The 19,659-nt window shown below is 48.7% G+C and overlaps 1 protein-coding gene across 1 annotated transcript; it reads left to right on the top strand.

The window, feature by feature from the left end:
- Nucleotides 1–105: 105 nt before the first annotated feature.
- On the top strand, nucleotides 106–19,200 carry LOC111611434 (interphotoreceptor matrix proteoglycan 1-like). Its single transcript, XM_023348231.1, has 17 exons — nucleotides 106–510; nucleotides 2,437–2,643; nucleotides 4,367–4,533; nucleotides 5,143–5,180; nucleotides 5,343–5,386; nucleotides 5,645–5,763; nucleotides 6,480–6,629; nucleotides 7,538–7,596; nucleotides 7,969–7,989; nucleotides 12,189–12,370; nucleotides 12,518–12,570; nucleotides 12,719–15,212; nucleotides 15,408–15,955; nucleotides 16,522–16,732; nucleotides 17,258–17,465; nucleotides 18,034–18,114; nucleotides 18,230–19,200. The coding sequence occupies exons 1-16, from the start codon at nucleotides 447–449 to the stop codon at nucleotides 18,071–18,073; spliced, it is 4,605 nt and encodes a 1,534-aa protein (XP_023203999.1). The 5' UTR covers nucleotides 106–446; the 3' UTR covers nucleotides 18,074–18,114; nucleotides 18,230–19,200.
- Nucleotides 19,201–19,659: the final 459 nt, after the last annotated feature.

Below are 19,659 nucleotides of genomic sequence, written 5' to 3'. Positions count from 1 at the left end.
GAGGCTTTAAGTATTTATTAGTTCCTGCTGAGCCTGACGGCAGAGGAGGAGCCCAGTGCGACCAGTAAGGGCTGCTGGGGAAGCCATGATGGAGCTGAGGCCGGTACCGGCCCAGCGGGGGACCGGAGGCCGTGACAGTTGCTCCCAGAAAGCCACTAACAGGATGACGCCTGCCTGCAGGGCCACGGGGTGAAGCAGGATTACGTCTGAGCAGCAGATAAACTGATTATTCCAGAACCACCGGCCACTCGTTTAACCTCATCACTCCTGCCACACGTCCGGCTCTGAGAGCGGAACGCCGCTCTGCTCCTGGATTCACCTGCTCGCTCTTCACCCGCGCTCCGACTGGTCTCCCTCCACGCCCGGCGAACGCCTCCCATGAACTTCCTCTGATCGAGATCACCGCGTCGTTTCTGGTCACGTTTCAGAGACTCATCGGCGCCACCATGCTTCAGGCTGCTGGACTCCTGCTGCTGCTGGCCGTCATGTCACCAGCAGCTGGAATCAGAGGTAAAGCTCATTCCATCTGATGCTCAAAGTTTATTAATCAGGTACAGCACAAATCAAATCAACAGGCTACAGGGTTAGATAAGAAGAAAGGCTTCACTGAAGACGCCTAAACTTGGTCATGATGTGAAGCAAAGCCTATTAGGGTTGCATAATGCTGGTGAGTCAGGAAGGTGATGGACGCAGCGGAAAGGAAAGACTGTCTTCTTCCAGAGTGAGTCTTCATCTGCTGGTGGGGATGGGCTCCACTCTGGTTGTGTAAGCTGAACCTTCTTGTTTAATACATGCTTTTGCTGCAAGCACCCTTGAAAAGCAACCAGTGCTGTTATTTTTAGTTGGAGTGGCCATGAGGAGTCAGACCCGAACCCTTTTAGGCAGTAATGATGCAGAACTTCACTCACTGCTCTCCACTCCTGGACACAGATAACACACTCTCACTGAAACGCTGCACGCCTCGTTTTCCTTTAGAGTTACCATGATTGGTGTTCTTCACTGCTGCTGAGATGAAAAGTTGATGAAGAGAAGCTTTCTGCTGTTGATGCAGAAGAAAAGGCAGAAACAAGAGAGAAAACTGGAGAACCTTCATTAACTTGAACAAGCAGTTCTGCTCTTCAGACAAACATTGAGAGAATAAGAACAAGACATGATGGGGTTTCACATTCAGGACCGTACCTCACATCGGCCATCAGGGGGCGAAAAGTCATAAGTAACTTCTGTCAGCCAAAACTAGTAGGGTTGGGGCTTAGGGTCGCCCCACCCTGACCTACCTGATGTCAGATGAACGAATGAATCGAACCCTAAGCTGCAGGTCTCCTGCTCCGTCTGCCTCTCTGTGCCCGCAGGGAAGAGCCTGTCGACAAACGGAGAACAAGCAGCTCTTGTTCAATCGTGATCCAGTTCACTTTTTTCTGGTTGAAAACCCTGAGCTCCAAAAGTTTCTGGCAGAACCTCAAAGACTCCCACAGCGCATGGAGAGGAACAACGATCCGGTGAGGTGAAGACCCCGGCTCAAACTTCAGGCCAACACTTCCTTCACAAGAGCAGAAGGTTTGGTTGTTTGACTGAAGGATGATAGAACCGGGTTTCTCTTTCTCCTAGGAAGTCTTCACACGTCTCTCCCTCTGCAGCAGCTTCATGGTTCTCCAACATGACCAGGAAACAACTTCTGCCCCGAGTTTATCAAGAACGAGCTGCTTCTGCTTCACTGACTCCAGAAGGTCCCGACCCGAAGGAGCCAACAGAACCGCTTCCTCTGCATAAACTATAGATCAGACCCCGAGGTTCCAAACCAGACAATGTCCTCTTCCAGACCAAAGCTTGAAAACCATGAAGACCCAAACTGCTGTGAGATCAGGTCAGGAGTGTGGAGTCGCTGGATGGTCTTCCAACCATCCCAAGTATATCCTTCCCCGGATCCACAAAACACACGCACACTGGACTGCAGGACCTTCTGGGCGGTTCTGAGTGGGTAAAGATCTGGTCCACCGGTGCGTAACCAGGATGTTTGCTGGATGCTTCCTCTGATCCCCAGATCCAACAATCTGTCGCCGCCTCCTTTCCAAGACTAAGTTTCTCTGGGGAGGCTACGCTCTCCATGGTCCCTTCCCAAACAATTCGGACCAGAACCTCCTTCGTAATAATGGACCCGTCTATTTGACCTTCACCTCAGTGAGGAGAAAGGACTTCTGAATACAAGAAGACTTAGTCTGAGTCACGGCTGCAAAAAATATAAATCTCTGGTTTCTATAGCACAAATTCAGACATTTCCTGTCTGGGTTTCTCTGTCCTGGAGACGTGTTGCTGCACAGGCTGGGTTGTTGACCCACTGGGACAGTTGCTTGTTGCTGAGTAGCTCGTTGCTCTGTAGGGAACCCTGCTGGTTGGTCTCTGGTTTCTCACGCTGACCGGATCACTTCCTGTCCCCTGCAGGCGGCGGCGAGGCGGCACATAGCGAGGAGTCTGGAGGATCGCTGCGTCTGGCCGACCTGCTGAAATCATCCAGCAAACCTTCAGCCTGGGAGCCGAGCCGGCACCGATCCCGGCGGTCGGTGTTTCTGCAGCCTGGAGTGAGAATCTGCTCCCAGGAGAGCGTCGACGAAGTTCTGGCCAGCCACCAGGCCTACTACCAACTCAGAGGTAAAAGATGAAACTACCCAGATCTCAGACACTCAGACAGGGAGGTAGCCTTGACTGACCAATCAGGAAACTGTAATGGTTTGGTTCTGTGGGCGAGGGATTCATGCATTCATTCTCTAACCCTTTCCTTGGAGTGTGCGGGGTTTAGGGAGCACCAGAACCCGAGGCCGAGCGGCTCTAAGGTGCTCACCCTTGTTTTTACCTGTAATGTCGTGTTTTGTTTTCATCAGCCGACGTTCTAATGAACTGGGTCTAATGCACAGCCTTGTGGCACTCCTGATGTACGTTGACATGATCATATCATACCTAACCCTGTCCTCAGCATAATGATGCCAAGGCCGGATGCTGAGAGCAGCTTCACCACCTGATGGTTTCACCCGATCAGGTTCCTGCTGTTCTGCAGACAGCGGCTTCCTCCTCCGCTCCTCATCAAATCCCGGCCATTCCTCCCCGGGCGGCTCTGCAGCCTGAACTCCATTAGGGAGAATCCTGTCTGACGTGCCAATACTCTTCCACAACTGATTCAATTGGCTCTTTTCACCTCAGATACTAAATCAGAAACTTCAGATCCACTTTTTTTATCCTGCAGCTAACCTGTCAGATTACCAGTTACAGCCTGAAGCAGCAAACGCTGCCGCTACTGAGCATGTTTGAACCACAGTGAGCTAACCAGGCTAGCGGTGAGCTAATCAGCCTAACAGTGAGCTAACCAGCCTAGCGGTGAGCTAACCAGGCTAGCAGTAATGCTGGGATGTGGGGTCTGTCTCAGCAGCGGTCTCCCGGTGCGGACGTAGCCGCTGTGGCTCTCCCAGCAGCTGATTGCAGCTTTTCGGGTTCTGGAACCAGAAACGGGTTCTTTCCCAGCAGAACCGCCCGCCTCACCAGAACCAGCCACAATCTTTTCCTCCTCAGGTTCTGGGAAAGTGTGAAACATAAACTGGTGAATCTGCTGCTGGTATTTCTCTGAGTTATTAAATTAAATGATTCATATTAGCCTGGAGCTGATATGCAACAAAATACATGATCTTTATTCAGGTAGATTTTTAATTGGCTGTTACTAACCAGCTTGTTTAATTCAGGCTAATTATTATTATGAAGTAAAATTAGATTTATATATGGAGCTTTGACCAAAATTGATGGAAAATTCAGTTGAATTAATTTGTGTTAATGTGAAAATCTGAGTTTTCTGAACCTGAACCTGAGTCAGACTGAAGGTGAGGAGGTATCATTCTGAGGGACTGACGGAGGTTCAGCTGCAGCTGCTGCAGCTGCTGCAGTTGCTGCAGCACCATCCTCCATGCGCTGCTGCAGCTGCTGATCTTTTACAGTTTATTCCAGGGATTTATCTCTGCAAACAGGAAGTTATTCTGGATGACTGGTTAGGGTTAGCAACGAGCAACGATCAGAACCGAGCAACAATCTGATCTCAATCTCTCAGTTCCTTAACAGTGAAGCACAATAATAATAATAATAATAATAATAATAATAATAATAATAATAATAATAATAATAATAATAATAATAATAATTACTGAGCAACTCAAGAAACTTTCTGGAAATGTTGTGTATATCAAAACAGAAATTTTTTATCAACCCTTCAAAGTAAAGGGTTACTTTGTTTTTCAGGCCCTTGTTGCAACCTGGTTGCCATAGCGACCCCCAGGAACCCAGGTGACTCCAACCTGAGGAAAGCTTCTCATTGGTTGTTCTGTTCTCCACTCAGTTTGTCAGGAGGCCGTGTGGGAAGCTTTCCGGATCTTCCTGGACAGAATTCCCGGGACGTGGGAATACCAGGCGTGGGTCCGCAGCTGCCAGCAGGAGGCGCTCTGCATCTCTGACATCGCCAGGAACTTCAGCAGCTCCGAGGAGCACATCAGCCTGATCCACAGGGTACAAGCTGCAGCCGCTGCAGTCACACTCAGAGCATCCGGCCGCTCAGGATCACTCGGTGCTTTTCTTCTGGTTCTAGTTTTTCTGAATCAGATCTTAAAACAGCAGATCGTCTCTGGATGTAACTCAGCAGAAAATGTTTAAAATAAATCAGACAGAAATGATCAGCATGAAGCAGCTTCCACTGGAGAACACGCCAGCCACCTGATCACCTGAACCCACTGCAGGAGAGGTCAGGAGGTCAAGAGGTCAGCCAGCGTGATGCTGCTGCTGTTCAGACGTTAATTCAACATTTGCATCTCCTGCACCTGCAGCTCAGGTTGTTCACATCGTCACCAAACAGTCTGACCTCTGACTCTGCAGTGTATGACAGCGACTAGAGGCTGCTGAGGCTGAGCGGCGTCTGAGGTCAAAGGTCGGCTGCAGAGAAAATGTCTGACTGAATAAACAGCAGTCTGAATCAGGCTTCTGTCTCTACATGGCTGGAGGTCAAACTGGCTTCAGTTCAATGAACCGATTCATGAATGAACTGGTTCATGAATGAACCGGTTCAACAAACAGCAGGTTTCCATAGGAACGACTGACTGGTTTCTGTTCTGCCTGTTTCAGAGGATGAAGAACCGCAGAGAGAGACGACCAGAGACACGGTAAGACAGTTGGACACCCGCTGGGACGGGGGGACAGACGGCCAGTCTTCATGATTTTCTGTCCACATGTGGGTCGCTTTCTGCAGGCTAACGGCCCACATGTGGTTCCGGAGCTGCAGGTTGAGAACCCTGGTCCTGAAATGGTTTTGAATTCTTTTCCAGAGTGGTGACTCCGGCAGCAGAGCAGAAGATCCCAGAACTCCCAGGTAGGAACACAATCCCAGTTACTTTCCTCCAGTTGCATGATGGGAAAAATGAAAATGAAGCCGGATCATTTGATTGGACAAACACAGGAGCTAAGTGAGGTCGTGACCCCCTGAGGTCACTGGGGTCAACTGGCTTCAGGATTTTCTCCACAAATTAAATAATTATGAAAATGATTCTGTTAAAAATCTAATTAGGAGATAAACTGCAGCAGAATAAAGTTTGATCCTGATCGGGTCGGTTCTGGTTCTGGTCTGCAGGTTCTGAAGCTCCGTCCAGCACATCTTCATCGCCTCCACCTGCCGTCATCATCATCACCTCTGCTGCCCCGCCCACTCCGGCCACGGACCGCACCGGACTGGCTTTACTTGACCAAGAGGTACCAAATGGACCCGGCGGTACCATCCGGACGGTACCGCCGGGTCTCAGCTGCTGCTGCTTTGAGAACAAACTGAAATGCATCTTAAACATGAGAGACAGGGGCGTGGCGTGTTGGCGGAGGGGTTAGCGCGACCCACATTCAGAGGCAACGTGGCCTCGACGCGACCGTCACGGGTTCGACTCCCAGACCCGACGGCGGTTACCGCATGTCTTCCCCCTCTCCTACTTTGAAAAAGGGACACTAGAGCCACAAAAAGACCAAAAAACATGAGACAGGAAACAGAGAGTCAGAACTTCAGGTGGAACAAGACGGAACCGGAACCGGAACTGGAACAGGAACAGCTGATCAAACTAAAACCAGGGGAACGTAATCTGTGTTCTGGATCAGCTGGTGGCTTTCCTCTGGAGAGATGAAGAAAAACAATGAGAACATTTCCGGTTCTGGTTTGGATCCGAACATCAGAACAGATCCAGAACCTGAGAACATCACAAAACATCAGAAAATATCTGAAAACCATGAAATGGTCAGAAATGGGCCTACCGGGCTGAAACTCATCAGTCGGGTTCTGTCCACCCAGATCTGCTCTCTGTTGGGTTTGATGCATGTTTTCTGCTGAAGGTGAATTTCCTGGAGGTTCGTCTTCAGGAAGCTCTGATCTAAAACAGGAAGTGACCGCAGGCTGTGATATCCTCTGCTGTCCGTCTGACTTGCAGGACCCGGAGCTGCCCAACCTGGTTCCCGAGGGCCCCGAGGTCCACCTGGTGCAGTTCAGCGTCAGCCTGCTGGACCCGGGCTACTGGCAGCTGCTGGGTGAGCCGGACTCACCGGAGTACCTGGACCTGGCCACGCACCTGCAGGACCAGGTGGGTCCCAAGCAGCGTCGCCCGGTCGACCCGTTCACTTAAAAGTGTTGGCACCCCCACCAATGTCTGAGGAGCAGCACGGTCACTGAAACAACTTGAAACGAATAAGTATTTCCTGGAGAGCAACCGATGGAAACCAGGCGCGGCGCTTTGGGCCAACAGAAATAAACTAATGAACTGACAAAATGATGGAACCTGAAAATGTAGCGGCTCCTCCTCTGGAGGCGACCAGACGATTCCATTAACAGCATGTGAGACGACTGCACCTGTCCTCGGGTGTCCTGGTCCTCACCTGGTGGACACACTGTCCAGGTGTCTCCAGATGTTTCAGTGACAGCTGAAGGGTTCATACGATTCTACATTTAAGACTGCATCTGACTCTTGGTTTGTTTTCTGTCTCCAGGTGTTTCCAGGTCTCTCCAGGTGTTTCCAGGTGTCTCAGTGACTGTGGGTTTTCAGGGTGCCAATACTTTAGTCTATGACTGAATTAGCTCTGGTTTAACCCGCCATCTTAGATAATCTGCTGTGAAGCGGTTTTCTTTATTTTAGCCGTGAATCTAAAAGCGGCTGTCGGCTCAGGAAAGGAGCTTACTCTGCAGGGGTCAAAGGTCAGGGCCATTACTGTCGCTTTACTCCTGCACGTATTGTCCTTCCCTCCTCAATGAGAGGCGCTGGAAGCAGCAGGAGCAGCACGCCATGCGCCGCAGGACAGATTATGTCATAAGAACGCCGAGGTGCTTAGCAGGACGTTAGCATTCATGCTGCTCTCGCTGTGACAAAGGTGGCGCTGCACGGCGACCCGACTCGCTGCAGGGCGACCCGACTCGCTGCAGGGCGACCCGACTCGCTGCAGGGCGACCCGACTCGCTGCAGGGCGACCCGACTCACTGCAGCTCTTCTCTCTGCAGATGCGGCTCGTCTTCGACCGACTGCCGGGCTTCAAGGCCGTCAGCGTTCTGGGGATCCGGTACGCCTGCAGCCTCTGAGGAAAGAGTTGCTGGTTCAAAACCCACTAAGCAGCAACTCAACAGAATAATTTCAGACCAGAACCAGCCAGAACCTCCTCCTGCCAGCCAGTTGGGCCTAAATCATTTATTCCTGACCTGCTAGCAGTATGTGATGTTGGGGTTCAAAGGCGTTGCCATGGAGACTATCAGAAACAAAACACAGTACGGTTTGGTCAGCACCCTGTTTCTGGTACGACCCAGTAAGAAGTCCAGCCTGGTTCTGGTCTGGGTCGTCTGGTCTCCAGGCTTTACATCTTTCTGTAGAGTGTCTGATGAAGGGTAAGGACACTCCTCTTCCTCTAACGCTCTTCTTCTTCTTCTTCTCCTGCCAGTGAGCTGCTGGAACCTGGCAGGTATGTAAACTGGTTCCTGTTCTGGTAAATCCATTCCACCTGGTCCGGTCCAAACTGGGGAACACTGGAACCCCACCTGACCTCCCAGGGGCATCAGGTGGGGTCAGTCTAAATATTTAAGTCAAGGAGACACAAAAGTCTGCTCTCGGTCTCCATGGCGACCAGAGACAAACTCTCTAAACAAAGCCTTGCTAAGATCCATCATCTACTACTGATACTGGTGTGTGTGTGTGTGTGCGTGTGTGTGTGTGTGTGTGTTAGGCCCTGGACAGCTCATTAGCCATGGACTCGCTCACATTGTTTCTGTTCCTAGATGTAGAGCTGGTCCAGGGGTCCACAACCAGAACCTTCTGGACCCTCAGCAAAGTTCTGGCAGTACGCCCAACCAGTCTACATGTGTTTTGTGGACTTGGAGAAGGCATTGGACCATGTCCCTTGGAGAGCCCTGTGGGGTATGGGGTACCGGGCCCTTTGATACGGGATGTTAGATCAAAGTTTCTAGACCAACCAAGGTGTTGAGGGGATCCACTTTGGTGGCCTTTGGATCACATCTCTGCTTTTTGCGCATGATGCAGTCCTATTGGCTTCATCAGGTCGTGATCTACAGTTTTCACTGAAGTGGTTTGCAGCCGAGTGTGAAGCGGCTGCGATGAGAATCAGTGCCTCCAAATCTGAGGGTCTTTAGCTAGAAAAGGGTAGAGTGCCTTCTCCATGTTGGGTAAAAGGTTCTGTCCCAAGTGGAGGAGTTTAAGTATCTCTGGGTTCATGAAGGAGGGAAAAATAGAGCAGGAGATCAATAGGCTGACTGTTGTAGCATCTGCAGTGAAGCGGGCGCTGTACTGGTCTGTCATGGTGAAGACAAAACCAAGTCTAAAGGCAAAGCTCTCGATTTACCAGTCAATCTACGGTCATGAGCTTTGGTTCACAACCGAATGACATTGTGGAGACAGGCGACCGAAATGATTTTCCCTTCAGGGTGTTCAGCTCTCCCTTAGAGAGAGAAGCTCAGTCCTCAGCAAAAACACAGCAGTGAAGATGATCTGGCTCTAGACTCAATCTGGGAGAGAAACCATTAAAAATCTAGACATCTTCAGAAAACCTAAAATCTATGAATCAGGCAAAATTTGAGGATGAAAAGGAAAAAGATAAGAATATGAAAGCATTGATGTGTCTCTGAAACACATTTCCAGTTTCAGGTGAAGGAAAATATGACCTTACCTTTTAATGCAGGTTAGTATCTGCTCAGACTGCAGGTGAGCTGCATCATGGCTAGAGGAAGAGCCCGTCTTAGGGTGTCTTCACACCCAGTCTAGTCCGTTTTTATCAGACTGTAAGCTTGCGTTCACACTGCAGCATGAAGTGACACGATTCCCATTTTTTGTCAAACTGGATTTTTTTTTTTTTTGCCGTGGCCGTTCACACTTCCAAATAAATGTGACCTGAACGTATTCTGCAGTGTGAATGGGCCAACGAGCTGAAAGTGTCCCGCATGCGCAGTAGAGGGCGCAATAACATGAGCGTTGTCAGTCTTCTTCCAACCGCCATAAAAAGAAGAAGTGCTCAGTGTTTGCGGAAGTAAACATGGATGCTAACGGTGGAGCTTAGCTTACATATGAAGTTGTTGTCCGACCGGAGCAGCATAATATAATAATATTAAATTATTCACCAATATAAATGAGCAATTTGCCTAGTCCTCTCTTGCATCTTGACAGAAAAAAACTGTTTATAGATTTATATTAAAAGAGAAAACTTACAAACATCAGCAACGTCTTTTAATAATTAGTAATAATTAGTAATTTAAGCCATGTTTATAGAAATCATTTTGTGATTCCTGCTCATCCCGCGTTGGAACAGCCTGGTTTAGTGGACAGGAGCGTCGCTAGCTTTAGCGGCTAACAGGCCGCTAGCGTTAGCGGCTAACAGGCGATGTCCAGACTAGTAATGGAGATCAATGAAGAAATCCTACAACCGCTAAAATCTGATACTGCTCCGTTTTTGTTTCCTTTTTGTGAAGAAGAAAGTTAGATAAGATAAGATTTATTTGTCATTGTCATCAACAGATTACAACGAGATTGAGATTGCTCGACTCGAGTTAAGATGCAGGTTATGTGTATATACATAATATACAAAGATAAAGAAATAAATAGTACAAAATGAGAAATAAATAGACATCAGAAGATGGTTGCAGCGCCTGGAGGTGTCGCAACAGAATTTACATTTATAACAAAGTGGTGTCAAGAGCAGAAGTTCTTATGCCTTTGAATTTAGTGCCATGATTGCCATCGGGTAAAAAGCTGTTTTTTAGGCGATTTGTCCTGGTTTTTATTGCTCTGTATCTCTTGCCTGATGGCAGCAGCTGGAAGAGACCATGGCCAGGGTGTGAAGAGTCATTTAAAATGTCCAAAACTTTCTTGCGGAGCCTGGAAGTGTAGTAAATCTGTTCCATAGTGGGGAGAGGGCAGCCTATGGTTCTCTCTGCTGCCCTGACAACCCTCTGGAGCGCCTTCTTGTCCGCGGATGTGCTGCTGCCGTACCAGACACACAGACCGTACGTGAGCACACTCTGTATGGAGCAGTGACAGAAGGCCTGCAGCAGGTCTGAGGGGAGACGGTTCTTCTTGAGTATTCTCAGAAAGTACAGTCTCTGCTGTGCCTTCTTCAACAGCTCCTTGGTGTTGGTGCTCCAGGTTAGCTTGTCCTCCAACTCCATGCCCAGAAACCTGAACACTGGGACCCTCTCTACACAGGTCCCACTGATGGTGAGAGGCTGGATGTCCGTTTTGTTCTCCCTGAAGTCGATCACCAGCTCCTTTGTTTTGGAGGTCTTGAGGAGCAGGTTTTTGACTTTGCACCACTCTGACAGCCGCTTCACCTCATCCCTGTACTCCAGCTCCCCCTTCCTGCCTGAGATGAGACCAACAACAGTCGTGTCATCTGCAAACTTTATGATCTTGTTGCTGAGGTGGTTGGAGACACAGTCATGAGTGTAGAGGGTGTAGAGAAGTGGGCTGAGCACGCAACCCTGTGGCGATCCGGTGTTCAGGCTCAGAGCAGTGGAGGTGTGGGGGCCCAGTCTGACCCTCTGGGAGCGACCTGTTAGGAAGTCCAGGATCCAACTGCAGGTGGCTGATGGGAGCCCAAGGTTTGCTAGCTTGGACACCAGACGTTGGGGAAGTGTGGTATTAAATGCTGAGCTGAAGTCCACGAAGAGCATTCTGACGTAGCTCCCCTGCTTCTCTAAGTGGGTCAGGGCAGCATGAAGTGCTGTGGATACAGCGTCCTCTGTGGACCTCTTTGCTTTGTAGGCAAATTGGAAAGGGTCCAGCTCAGCAGGCAGGCCAGCGAGGATGTGACTCCGCACCAGTCTCTCGAAGCACTTCGTGATGATCGGTGTGAATGCCACTGGACGGTAGTCATTCAGGGTGTTGATGTTGGTTCTTATCGGCAGGGGGACAATGGTAGAGGACTTGCTGCTCTTCTTCAGAGGTTTTGTGTCGATTCCTTCAGTAGTTCTTGGTGCAGCGCCCCCACAGGCGACTGGGGGAACAGGTTTTCAGTTAGTTTGGATTGTTTGACTCAGTGCAGTGTGAATACAAACTACAGCAGCTGGAAATGTAACAAATGTTGCAATTTTGGTCCCCAATCCAACCGAGTCTACTGGACTATCAGGTGTGAAAACAGCCTTAGATGTCAGCTGGTGATTCACAGCAGCAGATGACACTGAGCCTGAATACAGAACATTTTTAGTTCATATAAGAGCTCTGCAGAGCAAACAGCAGCTCCTCAAAGGACGCCTTTCTAATCAGAAACATTGTCCTTGGCGACACAGAGTGTTACTAGCAGTCAGCTGCTTTGGGAGAGTCTGAGAATGTTTACATCACAGGTCTTTAACTCCAGGCCGGGAGGCTTCTGCAAACTTTAGACGTGTCTGTGCTTCAACACACCCGAGTCTAATGATCAAGACATCAGCAGGAGAACCACACTGACCCGAGGAGACGATCCAATTATTTGGTTCAGGTGTGTTGGACCAGGAGCACGTCTAACGGTTGCAGATCCCTGGTTTACAGTATAAAAAGCACAGATTTATCCATCTGTACTTTATAGAAGAAGAAACATTTGAGATAAAATCAGTAAAGTACTACGATGTTGGACCAGGAAGGACTTGTACCTCCAGATCTGAGAGTTGTTTTGTATTTCAGGGTTGAAGGAATCTCGGTCCATTACTCTGTGGTCTTTGAGAACAACATCCATCATGCAACCTCAGAGACGACCAGAGAGCCAGAGGCCTCTGCTGACTCTGGACTCAAAGATATGTTGGTCAAGGCTTTACAGGAGAAAGCTTCTCTGCCAGTCGACCTGGACTCCCTGAACTTCCAACCAGGTACTGCTCTGACGCAGACCGCTGAGTCTTCAGCTCACAGGCTCTGAATTGAACCTCCAGCTCTTTGAGTTAATGAATTTATATTTAAAGAAGACCTTGAACCTTCAGCAGTTTCAGCTCCTGCATTGATGAACATTTGTTTTCCAGAAGTGATCACCCTGCCAACACCAACATCAGCTGCATCTGAAGAGATGGATGAGGTAAGAGCTTCAGCTGCAGCTCATCTGACATTAACAGTTTAATTGCTGTGTCACAAGAAGGGCATACTTGAGAGACTAGAATAAGATTTTGGAATAAATAACCAAATGACACTAAAATCATCATAATGGTGCATCTGTGTGTTCACAGCCCAGTGAACCTGATTCCCACAATGAGTTTAAAGTCTTCACCCCTGAGCCAGAGGTGAATAAACTTCTTCCTCCTCTCACCCCAAAGGAGAAGGAAAACGATCTTGTGACCCTGCTGGACTCCACCGCTGTCTCACATGGCGAGATGATCACGGTGACTGATGGGATGATGCTGATCAGTGATGATCCCCCGGCTCTAGAGGACATTATTGATGATTCAGAAGAAATTTACATGATTGAACCTGAGCTGTTGAGCCAGGAACAACAGGAAAAGGAGTTGCTCATCATCACACATGAGATTGAAACCATTAATCAGGATGAAACGGGGGAACTTGTGCGCATCTATATCCCAACCCCGACGCTGCCTCTTCAGGGGGAGGCGGACGATCCATTTATCACTTCGTCTCCTAACCTGATATCAGAGGAAGACCTCAGACCTGTTGAAAAGGAGGGAGAAAGTCCTGCGTTTAAACCAACAGCTCAGATTTTATTCACTGCAGCCGTTGGCAATAAGGAGCTGTATGAAATCACAACTCCAAGTTTCAAACCTGCAGACCTCACAGACCAGCCACCCACAGAGCCAGCATTGATCCCTAAAGACGAAGAAGACATCAACGCTCTTCCAGATGAAGAAAATGTAGATTTAGGTTTTTCAAAACCTGAACCAAGTGACGTTCTGGACCAAGAATCACAGGATGTTAGAAGTTTGCAAACTGAAGCAGAACTGCTAGAGCCAGAGGAAGATCCAGTCATTCTGGAGGTTTTAAGGCCAAACCTTGAGAAAGTAGAAGCCTCAGAACCAGGTGAAGTTGGAGATGAAATGTCAGAGTCAGGTGAAGCAACATTTGAAGTCTCAGTTCCAGATAAAGAAGAAAAGCCATCAGAGTCTATCACGGAAGTAGTTGAAGTTTCAAATCCGGACACTACAGAGACAGAAGCACCTAAAGTTTCAGAGCCACACCAAGAAGTTGAACAAGTTTTACCAATGGACAAAGAAGTAGTGGATGTTTCAATGCAAGAAAAAGATTCAACTAAAGCATCGGAGACAAAGAAACAGTCGGTTGTCAAAAGTCAGGACGAAGTTACAGAGCCAGAGTCAGAAATTGTGGTTCATGTTACAGAGAAGGACCTTGAAACATTTAAATCAGTTGAACCAGAAGAACTGCTTCCAGAGACGGACTCTGAAGATACCAAACCTGAGGTTTTCACAGAGCAAGGTGTAGAAGACAATGTCAACATTTTGCAACCAGAAAAAGGAATAGTTGAACTTACAGAACTAAAAGAAGAGCAGAGAGAAAAAGTCATTGAGGTGTCACTTTCAATTCCTCAACTAGAGGAAAATCTTTTGGAGGTCTCAGAAAAAGAGGAAGAGGTGGTGCTTGTTGGCGCCAAAGATGAAAACATTTTAGAGAGACCAGGTCATGAAGTTTTGAAAGAAACATTACCTGAAGTCCCTGAAGAAAAGGGTCCTGATGTAACAGAGGAAAGGGTTCCCATATTTATGGAGGACAGAGTTGCTGAAGACACCAAAGAAACCATTCCCAAGGTCAATGAGGAAGAGGGAATTCCCAAACATATAGAGGATAAGGTTCCTGAACACTCAGAAGAAAGTGTTACTAAAGTTATACAGGACGTGGTCCCTGAAGATACTGAGGAAACCGTGTTCAAAGTTACAGAACAAAAGGCTCCCAAGGTTACGGAGGAAAACGTCAACATGGGTGGAATTGCTGATAGAGTTTCTGAACCAGAGGAAGCAGTTCCTGAGTTGGATAGAGAAGAAGTTAGAGAGGAATCAGGCCATGTGGTGAAGCTTCAAACAGAAGATGTCACTGAAATTCCTAATGCAGATTTTGAGGATGAAAAGGTTGTAGTTGCCTCCCTTGATGAGAGGCCGGTGGACATTGCACAGCCAGAATCTTCTTCACAACCAGAAGAGAAGACTGAAGCCACAGATGAATCAAAAAGTCCAGGACTGGAGACAGTTTCAGAACCAGACAAAGACCAATTGGATGTTTTACCAGACTTACCTAAAGGTCCAGAACCAGAAGAGGAGGTCATAGAGCCAGAACCAAAGAGAGATTCTGCAGAACCAGCTATTGAGTCAATCAAAATCCTCCAGACTTTGGAAAGCATGGAAGAACTTCACTACAGAGAGGATAGTGTTCAGGTAGTGGGGGAAGATCTACTGGACGGTTCTGATGAACTCAACCCATCAGTGGAAGATAATCTACCCATCATACCAGGACTCCTCCATCCACCTGAGGAGAAAGCACCTAGCCGCACATACCCAATCACAGAGGACGTTGACTCCAAGGAGGACGTCGACTCCAAGGAGGACGTTGACTCCAAGGAGGACGTCGACTCCAAGGAGGACGTTGACTCCAAGGAGGACGTTGATAGAACCAACATAGAGGTGGAGAGAGAAGCCAGTGCCTTCAGAACACCAGGACCTATCCAGACTGATCTACCCACTGAAGCAGCAACATCTGTCTCAGGTAACATCAACTATTGTTTAGGTTATCAAGCTTTAAGATTCAACATGAGCTCCTTTAGGAAAGTTGATTTCCTGTCATTAACTACCTTGAGCAGATGTTGGAGGGTCTAGGTGTTACAGAAGGTACTTTTAGTAGAATTTAAACAGTTTTGGTAGTTTGTTCCAGACTCATTCTGTTATTTTTACCATTTCCTAGCTGCAACAGCTGCAAAGCCAGAGGTTCAGTCAGAGGATACTGGAGTGACTGATAACTCTTCATCAAAGACACAAGAAGAAGAAGAAATGTTTGTAACTCCTAGCCCAGTCTCAGAAGCCCTCCCTGCACCTCCATTTGCTGTCGACCTGGTTCAAGTACCGACACCTGGCCCGACTGAGGACTCTGGGCCCTTTGAGTTAACAGAGGACAGAACTGAACCAGAACCACCTGTTGTTCCCCAGGTGGAAACGGCAGACCCTGAAAGCCTCACCGCCTCTCCAGGTGGGGAGGAGTTTTCTGAGGAAGTGGACCAGAGCAACACTCCCAGTAAGGAGTCAGTGGACCCTGGCAGTGATCTGACCTCTGCAGCAGAGGAAGATGCCACTCCGCTAAGATACTTGACCACGCCCACCATGACCACTGCCAGCAACAGGCAGGAGCTGGTGGTGTTCTTCAGCCTGCGCCTCACCAACATGGACTTCTCTGAAGACCTTTTCAACAACACCTCAGCAGAGTACAGAGCCCTGGAGAACACTCTTCTAGACGTGGTGAGTGGAGCCACAGAAACCTAAAGGTCCGACTGGAAAAATTGAGAAATTGTGAGATGTTTCCAGACCTCAGGGTGGAGAGAGAGGGTGAAACTTTCAACAGGTAACATGAAGGCTGTGGTCTCTCCCAAGGCTTTCCCCTGTTAGTGAAAATGCTGGAGAAGCTTCCTGCTCCTAAAACATTTAGTCATGTTTAAAAGCAGGAGAGCTGGAGAAATGTTCCCGAAGTGAATCCATCCAAAAAACTCCATCCAGGTCTTTAATGCGGTCCAGAAGTTTCTGATCAGGGCGTCTCATTAAAACCTTTTTCTTGATTAGATTTCTACAGCATGTGCAGTCATGGTCAAGTCCCATATATGAATAAATATGAACTAATTACTGAGGTGCCTCACATTCAGGCTCTCTGTGAAGCCGATGGTAGATTAATGCAGCAGAAAACGTCCCAGAAACTGAATCACTTCTCTGTCCAGTAACCTGCGGCGCCTCACTAGCTGCTGCTAGCTGGTTATTAGCTGCTCCTGCTTTCCTTCCACGTCTCTAACCTACGGCTGCGCTTGCCGCTACAGCTGCTGCCGTACCTGCAGGCCAACCTGACGGGTTTCAGGAACCTGGAGATCCTGAACTTCAGGAAGGGCAGCGTGGTCGTCAACAGCAAGATGCGCTTCTCCCGCTCCGTGCCCTACAACGTCACCGAGGCCGTTCGCTGCCTGCTGGAGCGCTTCTGCTCCGCCGCCAGGAGGCTGCAGATCGACCGCAGCTCGCTGGACGTGGAACCAGGTGAGGGGTCAGAGGTCAGGGGTCGTTCCATTCTGGGACGGGGGACTGAACCAGGGCTTACCTACCTGAACCCTGTCGACTGACAGAACCGCTCAGTAGAACTTTACCTGACTTAGCTAAATAACTGGACTTTATTCTGGGTCCATCAGTGTTTCCACGGAAACCCAGAGGAACCAGCTTTCTGACCTGGAACCGGACCAGACCTGGAACTTCAGCATGAGGTTCTGCTGAGGAGCTCAGGAAGCCCAGCTTCTCGGTTCTGATGGTTCTGGTGCACTGACAACGTATTTGGAAAACTTGACCCGTTTTGGTTTGGACCAGTGATTGGGTCAGAACCCACAAGGTTTGGATTTGGAATTCTAAGTTCTGCGCCAAACATTTGGACCTTCCTGTTCAGATAAAAGCCAGATTTAAAGCGATTTTTTGTTCCTGGTCAGCAGAACCCAACTCTCAGAACCAGAACCGGCTGGCTGGTATTCTGTCTGGCTAGAATCTGACTGTTTTGTTCTGTCCCTCTGTCTGCAGCTGATCGGGCCGATCCGTGCCGGTTCCTGGCCTGCGGAGCCTCGTCCCGCTGCGTGGTCGACCGCCGGACCCAGGAGGCCCGGTGCCTCTGCGAACCGGGCTTCCTGGCCCAACAGAACCGGTCCTGTCGGAGCGTCTGCGAGCTGCAGCCCGAGTTCTGCCCAGACAGGGATTGTCACGTGGTTCCAGGCCGAGGAGCCGAATGCAGGTACCAGAGAGGTCCGATTCACCTAAACTGGGCCGAACCACAGCCGGCTCTTCTGTTATGTCAGAGTTTGGTGTTTTTCTCAGGTACTGGTCATCAGGTCAAAGGTCATGATGCCAGTAACTAGTTGACCTTGGTCTGTCTTCGGGTCGTTGTTCTCAGCAACAAGACGAACCAGTCAGACACCAGGAACCAGGCCCACTTTCTGTCAGTCTGGGTCAGAACCAACAGGACCAACAGAACCAGACACAACCCAACAGAGTGCAATAGGACCAGCAGAACCAAAGAGAACCCAACAGAACCTCTCCAGCTCAATCAGTTGGGTCGAGACCAGCTGGTGGTTCTGGTGGAGATTGGACCATTCAGGTTCTGATGCTGCGCTGCAGGAACGCCACCAAGTCCCGAAGCAGATTTAGAATTGTTACCATAGCAACAGGACTTTAACTAGACTGCTACATTTAGTCAGTTTCTGTGTTCTTGTTTTTACCTTAATGTCTGAGATGGTTGCCATAGAAACATATTTTACACGCATGAAGGTTAATTCACCTGGTTGCTGGTTCCTCTCTTTCAGACCTAGAGGCGGATCTCAGCGGTCCGGCCAGACCAGATAGGAAGACGTGTTGGATCGGACGGGACCAGAGAACGTGAATAGGTACTGGTTCTGGTGGGTTGGTTCTGATGAGGGAGCTGCGGCCTCCTTGGCGCCCCCCAGTGGTAGAACCAGAACCAGAAGTTTTTCCTCTAACCGGGTCTTCCTGTTCCTGCAGACTCGCCAGAGCTTCAGAGGATCAGCATCGACCCGACTGAATCGGGTCAGAACCGACGAGCCCGTCTGATGTATTGGGACATCGGGTCTGCAGCTGGTCAACTTCAACTGAAGGTCCATCACTGCTGGGTTTAGACCCGGACTTTGACTAGGCCATTGCAGAACCTCGACTGTCTTGTTTTCAGCCGTTCTGACCCGGTTCTGCTGCGTTTGGGATCCGAGTTCTGCTGGCGACCCAGATGAAGACCAGACAGTGTTCTGTCCCGATACTTGTTGGACCTTCAAAGTTTGAGAACAACTTCCTCTTCCACATCCCGCTTTCTGGAGAACCGACCTTTAACTCCCTTGGACACGACCCCGGACAGCCATCACCCCGGAGACGACCCCGGACTCAGCCCATCACCCTCTAGGAACCCGATAGTATTCAGGGTTACATCCGAATACTGTTACCCTGTAACAGAGTATTTATGCTGATAAAGAGGTCAAAGGTCAGGCTGCTGATGCACCAAGGCACTGGACCCAAAGATCTACAGGAAGCTCAGCGTAAATATTACCTGGGAGGTTAAAGGTCACTGTACTATTTAGTTGGATCTGATAAACGCAACAAGGGCTGCGTCCTGTGATGACCAGATGGTGGCGCTGCAGTCGCCGTCTAGGGAACAAACTGGACTGATTCCACCCAGTCAATGACTTCCTGTTTGAGCTGCTGGTAGAAGCTAGCAGCAACGATTTGGGTTATTTAGCCTGTCAGACAAAATAAACAAAGGTTCACTTTTCACTGTTATTCATTAATTCATAAATACCAGATTCAAGCTAAATATTTAGCTCAAAAGACAAATAGTTGGTCTGAGTTGAGCTAGCAAAATATTTAAACTGAAGCTAAATATTTAGATTGAAGCTAGCTGCTAGTATGCTAATTCACTCACCGACAGCAGGAAGTGGACTACCAAAATAAAAGTTGGGTCTCCAGAACCTTTATCGACTCCTGCTTTCGCGTCAGCCTCCATCACAGTTTCTTTTCCTCTTTTCTTATTCAACATTTCAGCTTATGCAGGACTGGAGACCAGAACCTGAACAGAACCTCTGCTATTGTTCTGATGTAATACTCTAACCATCAGAACCTTCAGAATGAAGCCTGTTTTTGAACTGAACTAAACTTTGAGGATGTTCTGCTTTACTAAGATGGTTCTGGTCTAGAGAACCAGATGGGATGGGTCCAAAGTAATAGTTCAGCAAATGAACTATTGGGCCAGGTGTTACTGGTCCACAGTTGATTCTGAGGTTCTGACCCGGTCAATTTATGTGGACCAGGACAGAATTAGCTTCGTCTCTTGATGGTTTCCATTTTATTTCCTGGAGGATCATAAAAGCAGCTGCTGGGTTCTGGTTCTGGTTTTGCCTGGTGACTCAAACTGGACCTTTTATTTATTT

This window comes from Xiphophorus maculatus, chromosome 15 (assembly GCF_002775205.1).
Source record: "Xiphophorus maculatus strain JP 163 A chromosome 15, X_maculatus-5.0-male, whole genome shotgun sequence".
In the NCBI taxonomy this organism is placed as follows: domain Eukaryota; kingdom Metazoa; phylum Chordata; class Actinopteri; order Cyprinodontiformes; family Poeciliidae; genus Xiphophorus; species Xiphophorus maculatus.
This window is presented reverse-complemented; position numbering and strand designations above follow the sequence as displayed.

What these genes read in the sequence shown, in the direction of transcription:
- LOC111611434 (XM_023348231.1), top strand. Translation starts at nt 447, where the DNA reads ATGCTTCAGGCTGCTGGACTCCTGCTGCTGCTGGCCGTCATGTCACCA. An exon ending in ACCAGCAGCTGGAATCAGAG is followed by an intron (nt 511 to 2,436) that starts GTAAAGCTCATT and finishes TGTCCCCTGCAG; the next exon opens with GCGGCGGCGAGGCGGCACAT. An exon ending in GGCCTACTACCAACTCAGAG is followed by an intron (nt 2,644 to 4,366) that starts GTAAAAGATGAA and finishes TTCTCCACTCAG; the next exon opens with TTTGTCAGGAGGCCGTGTGG.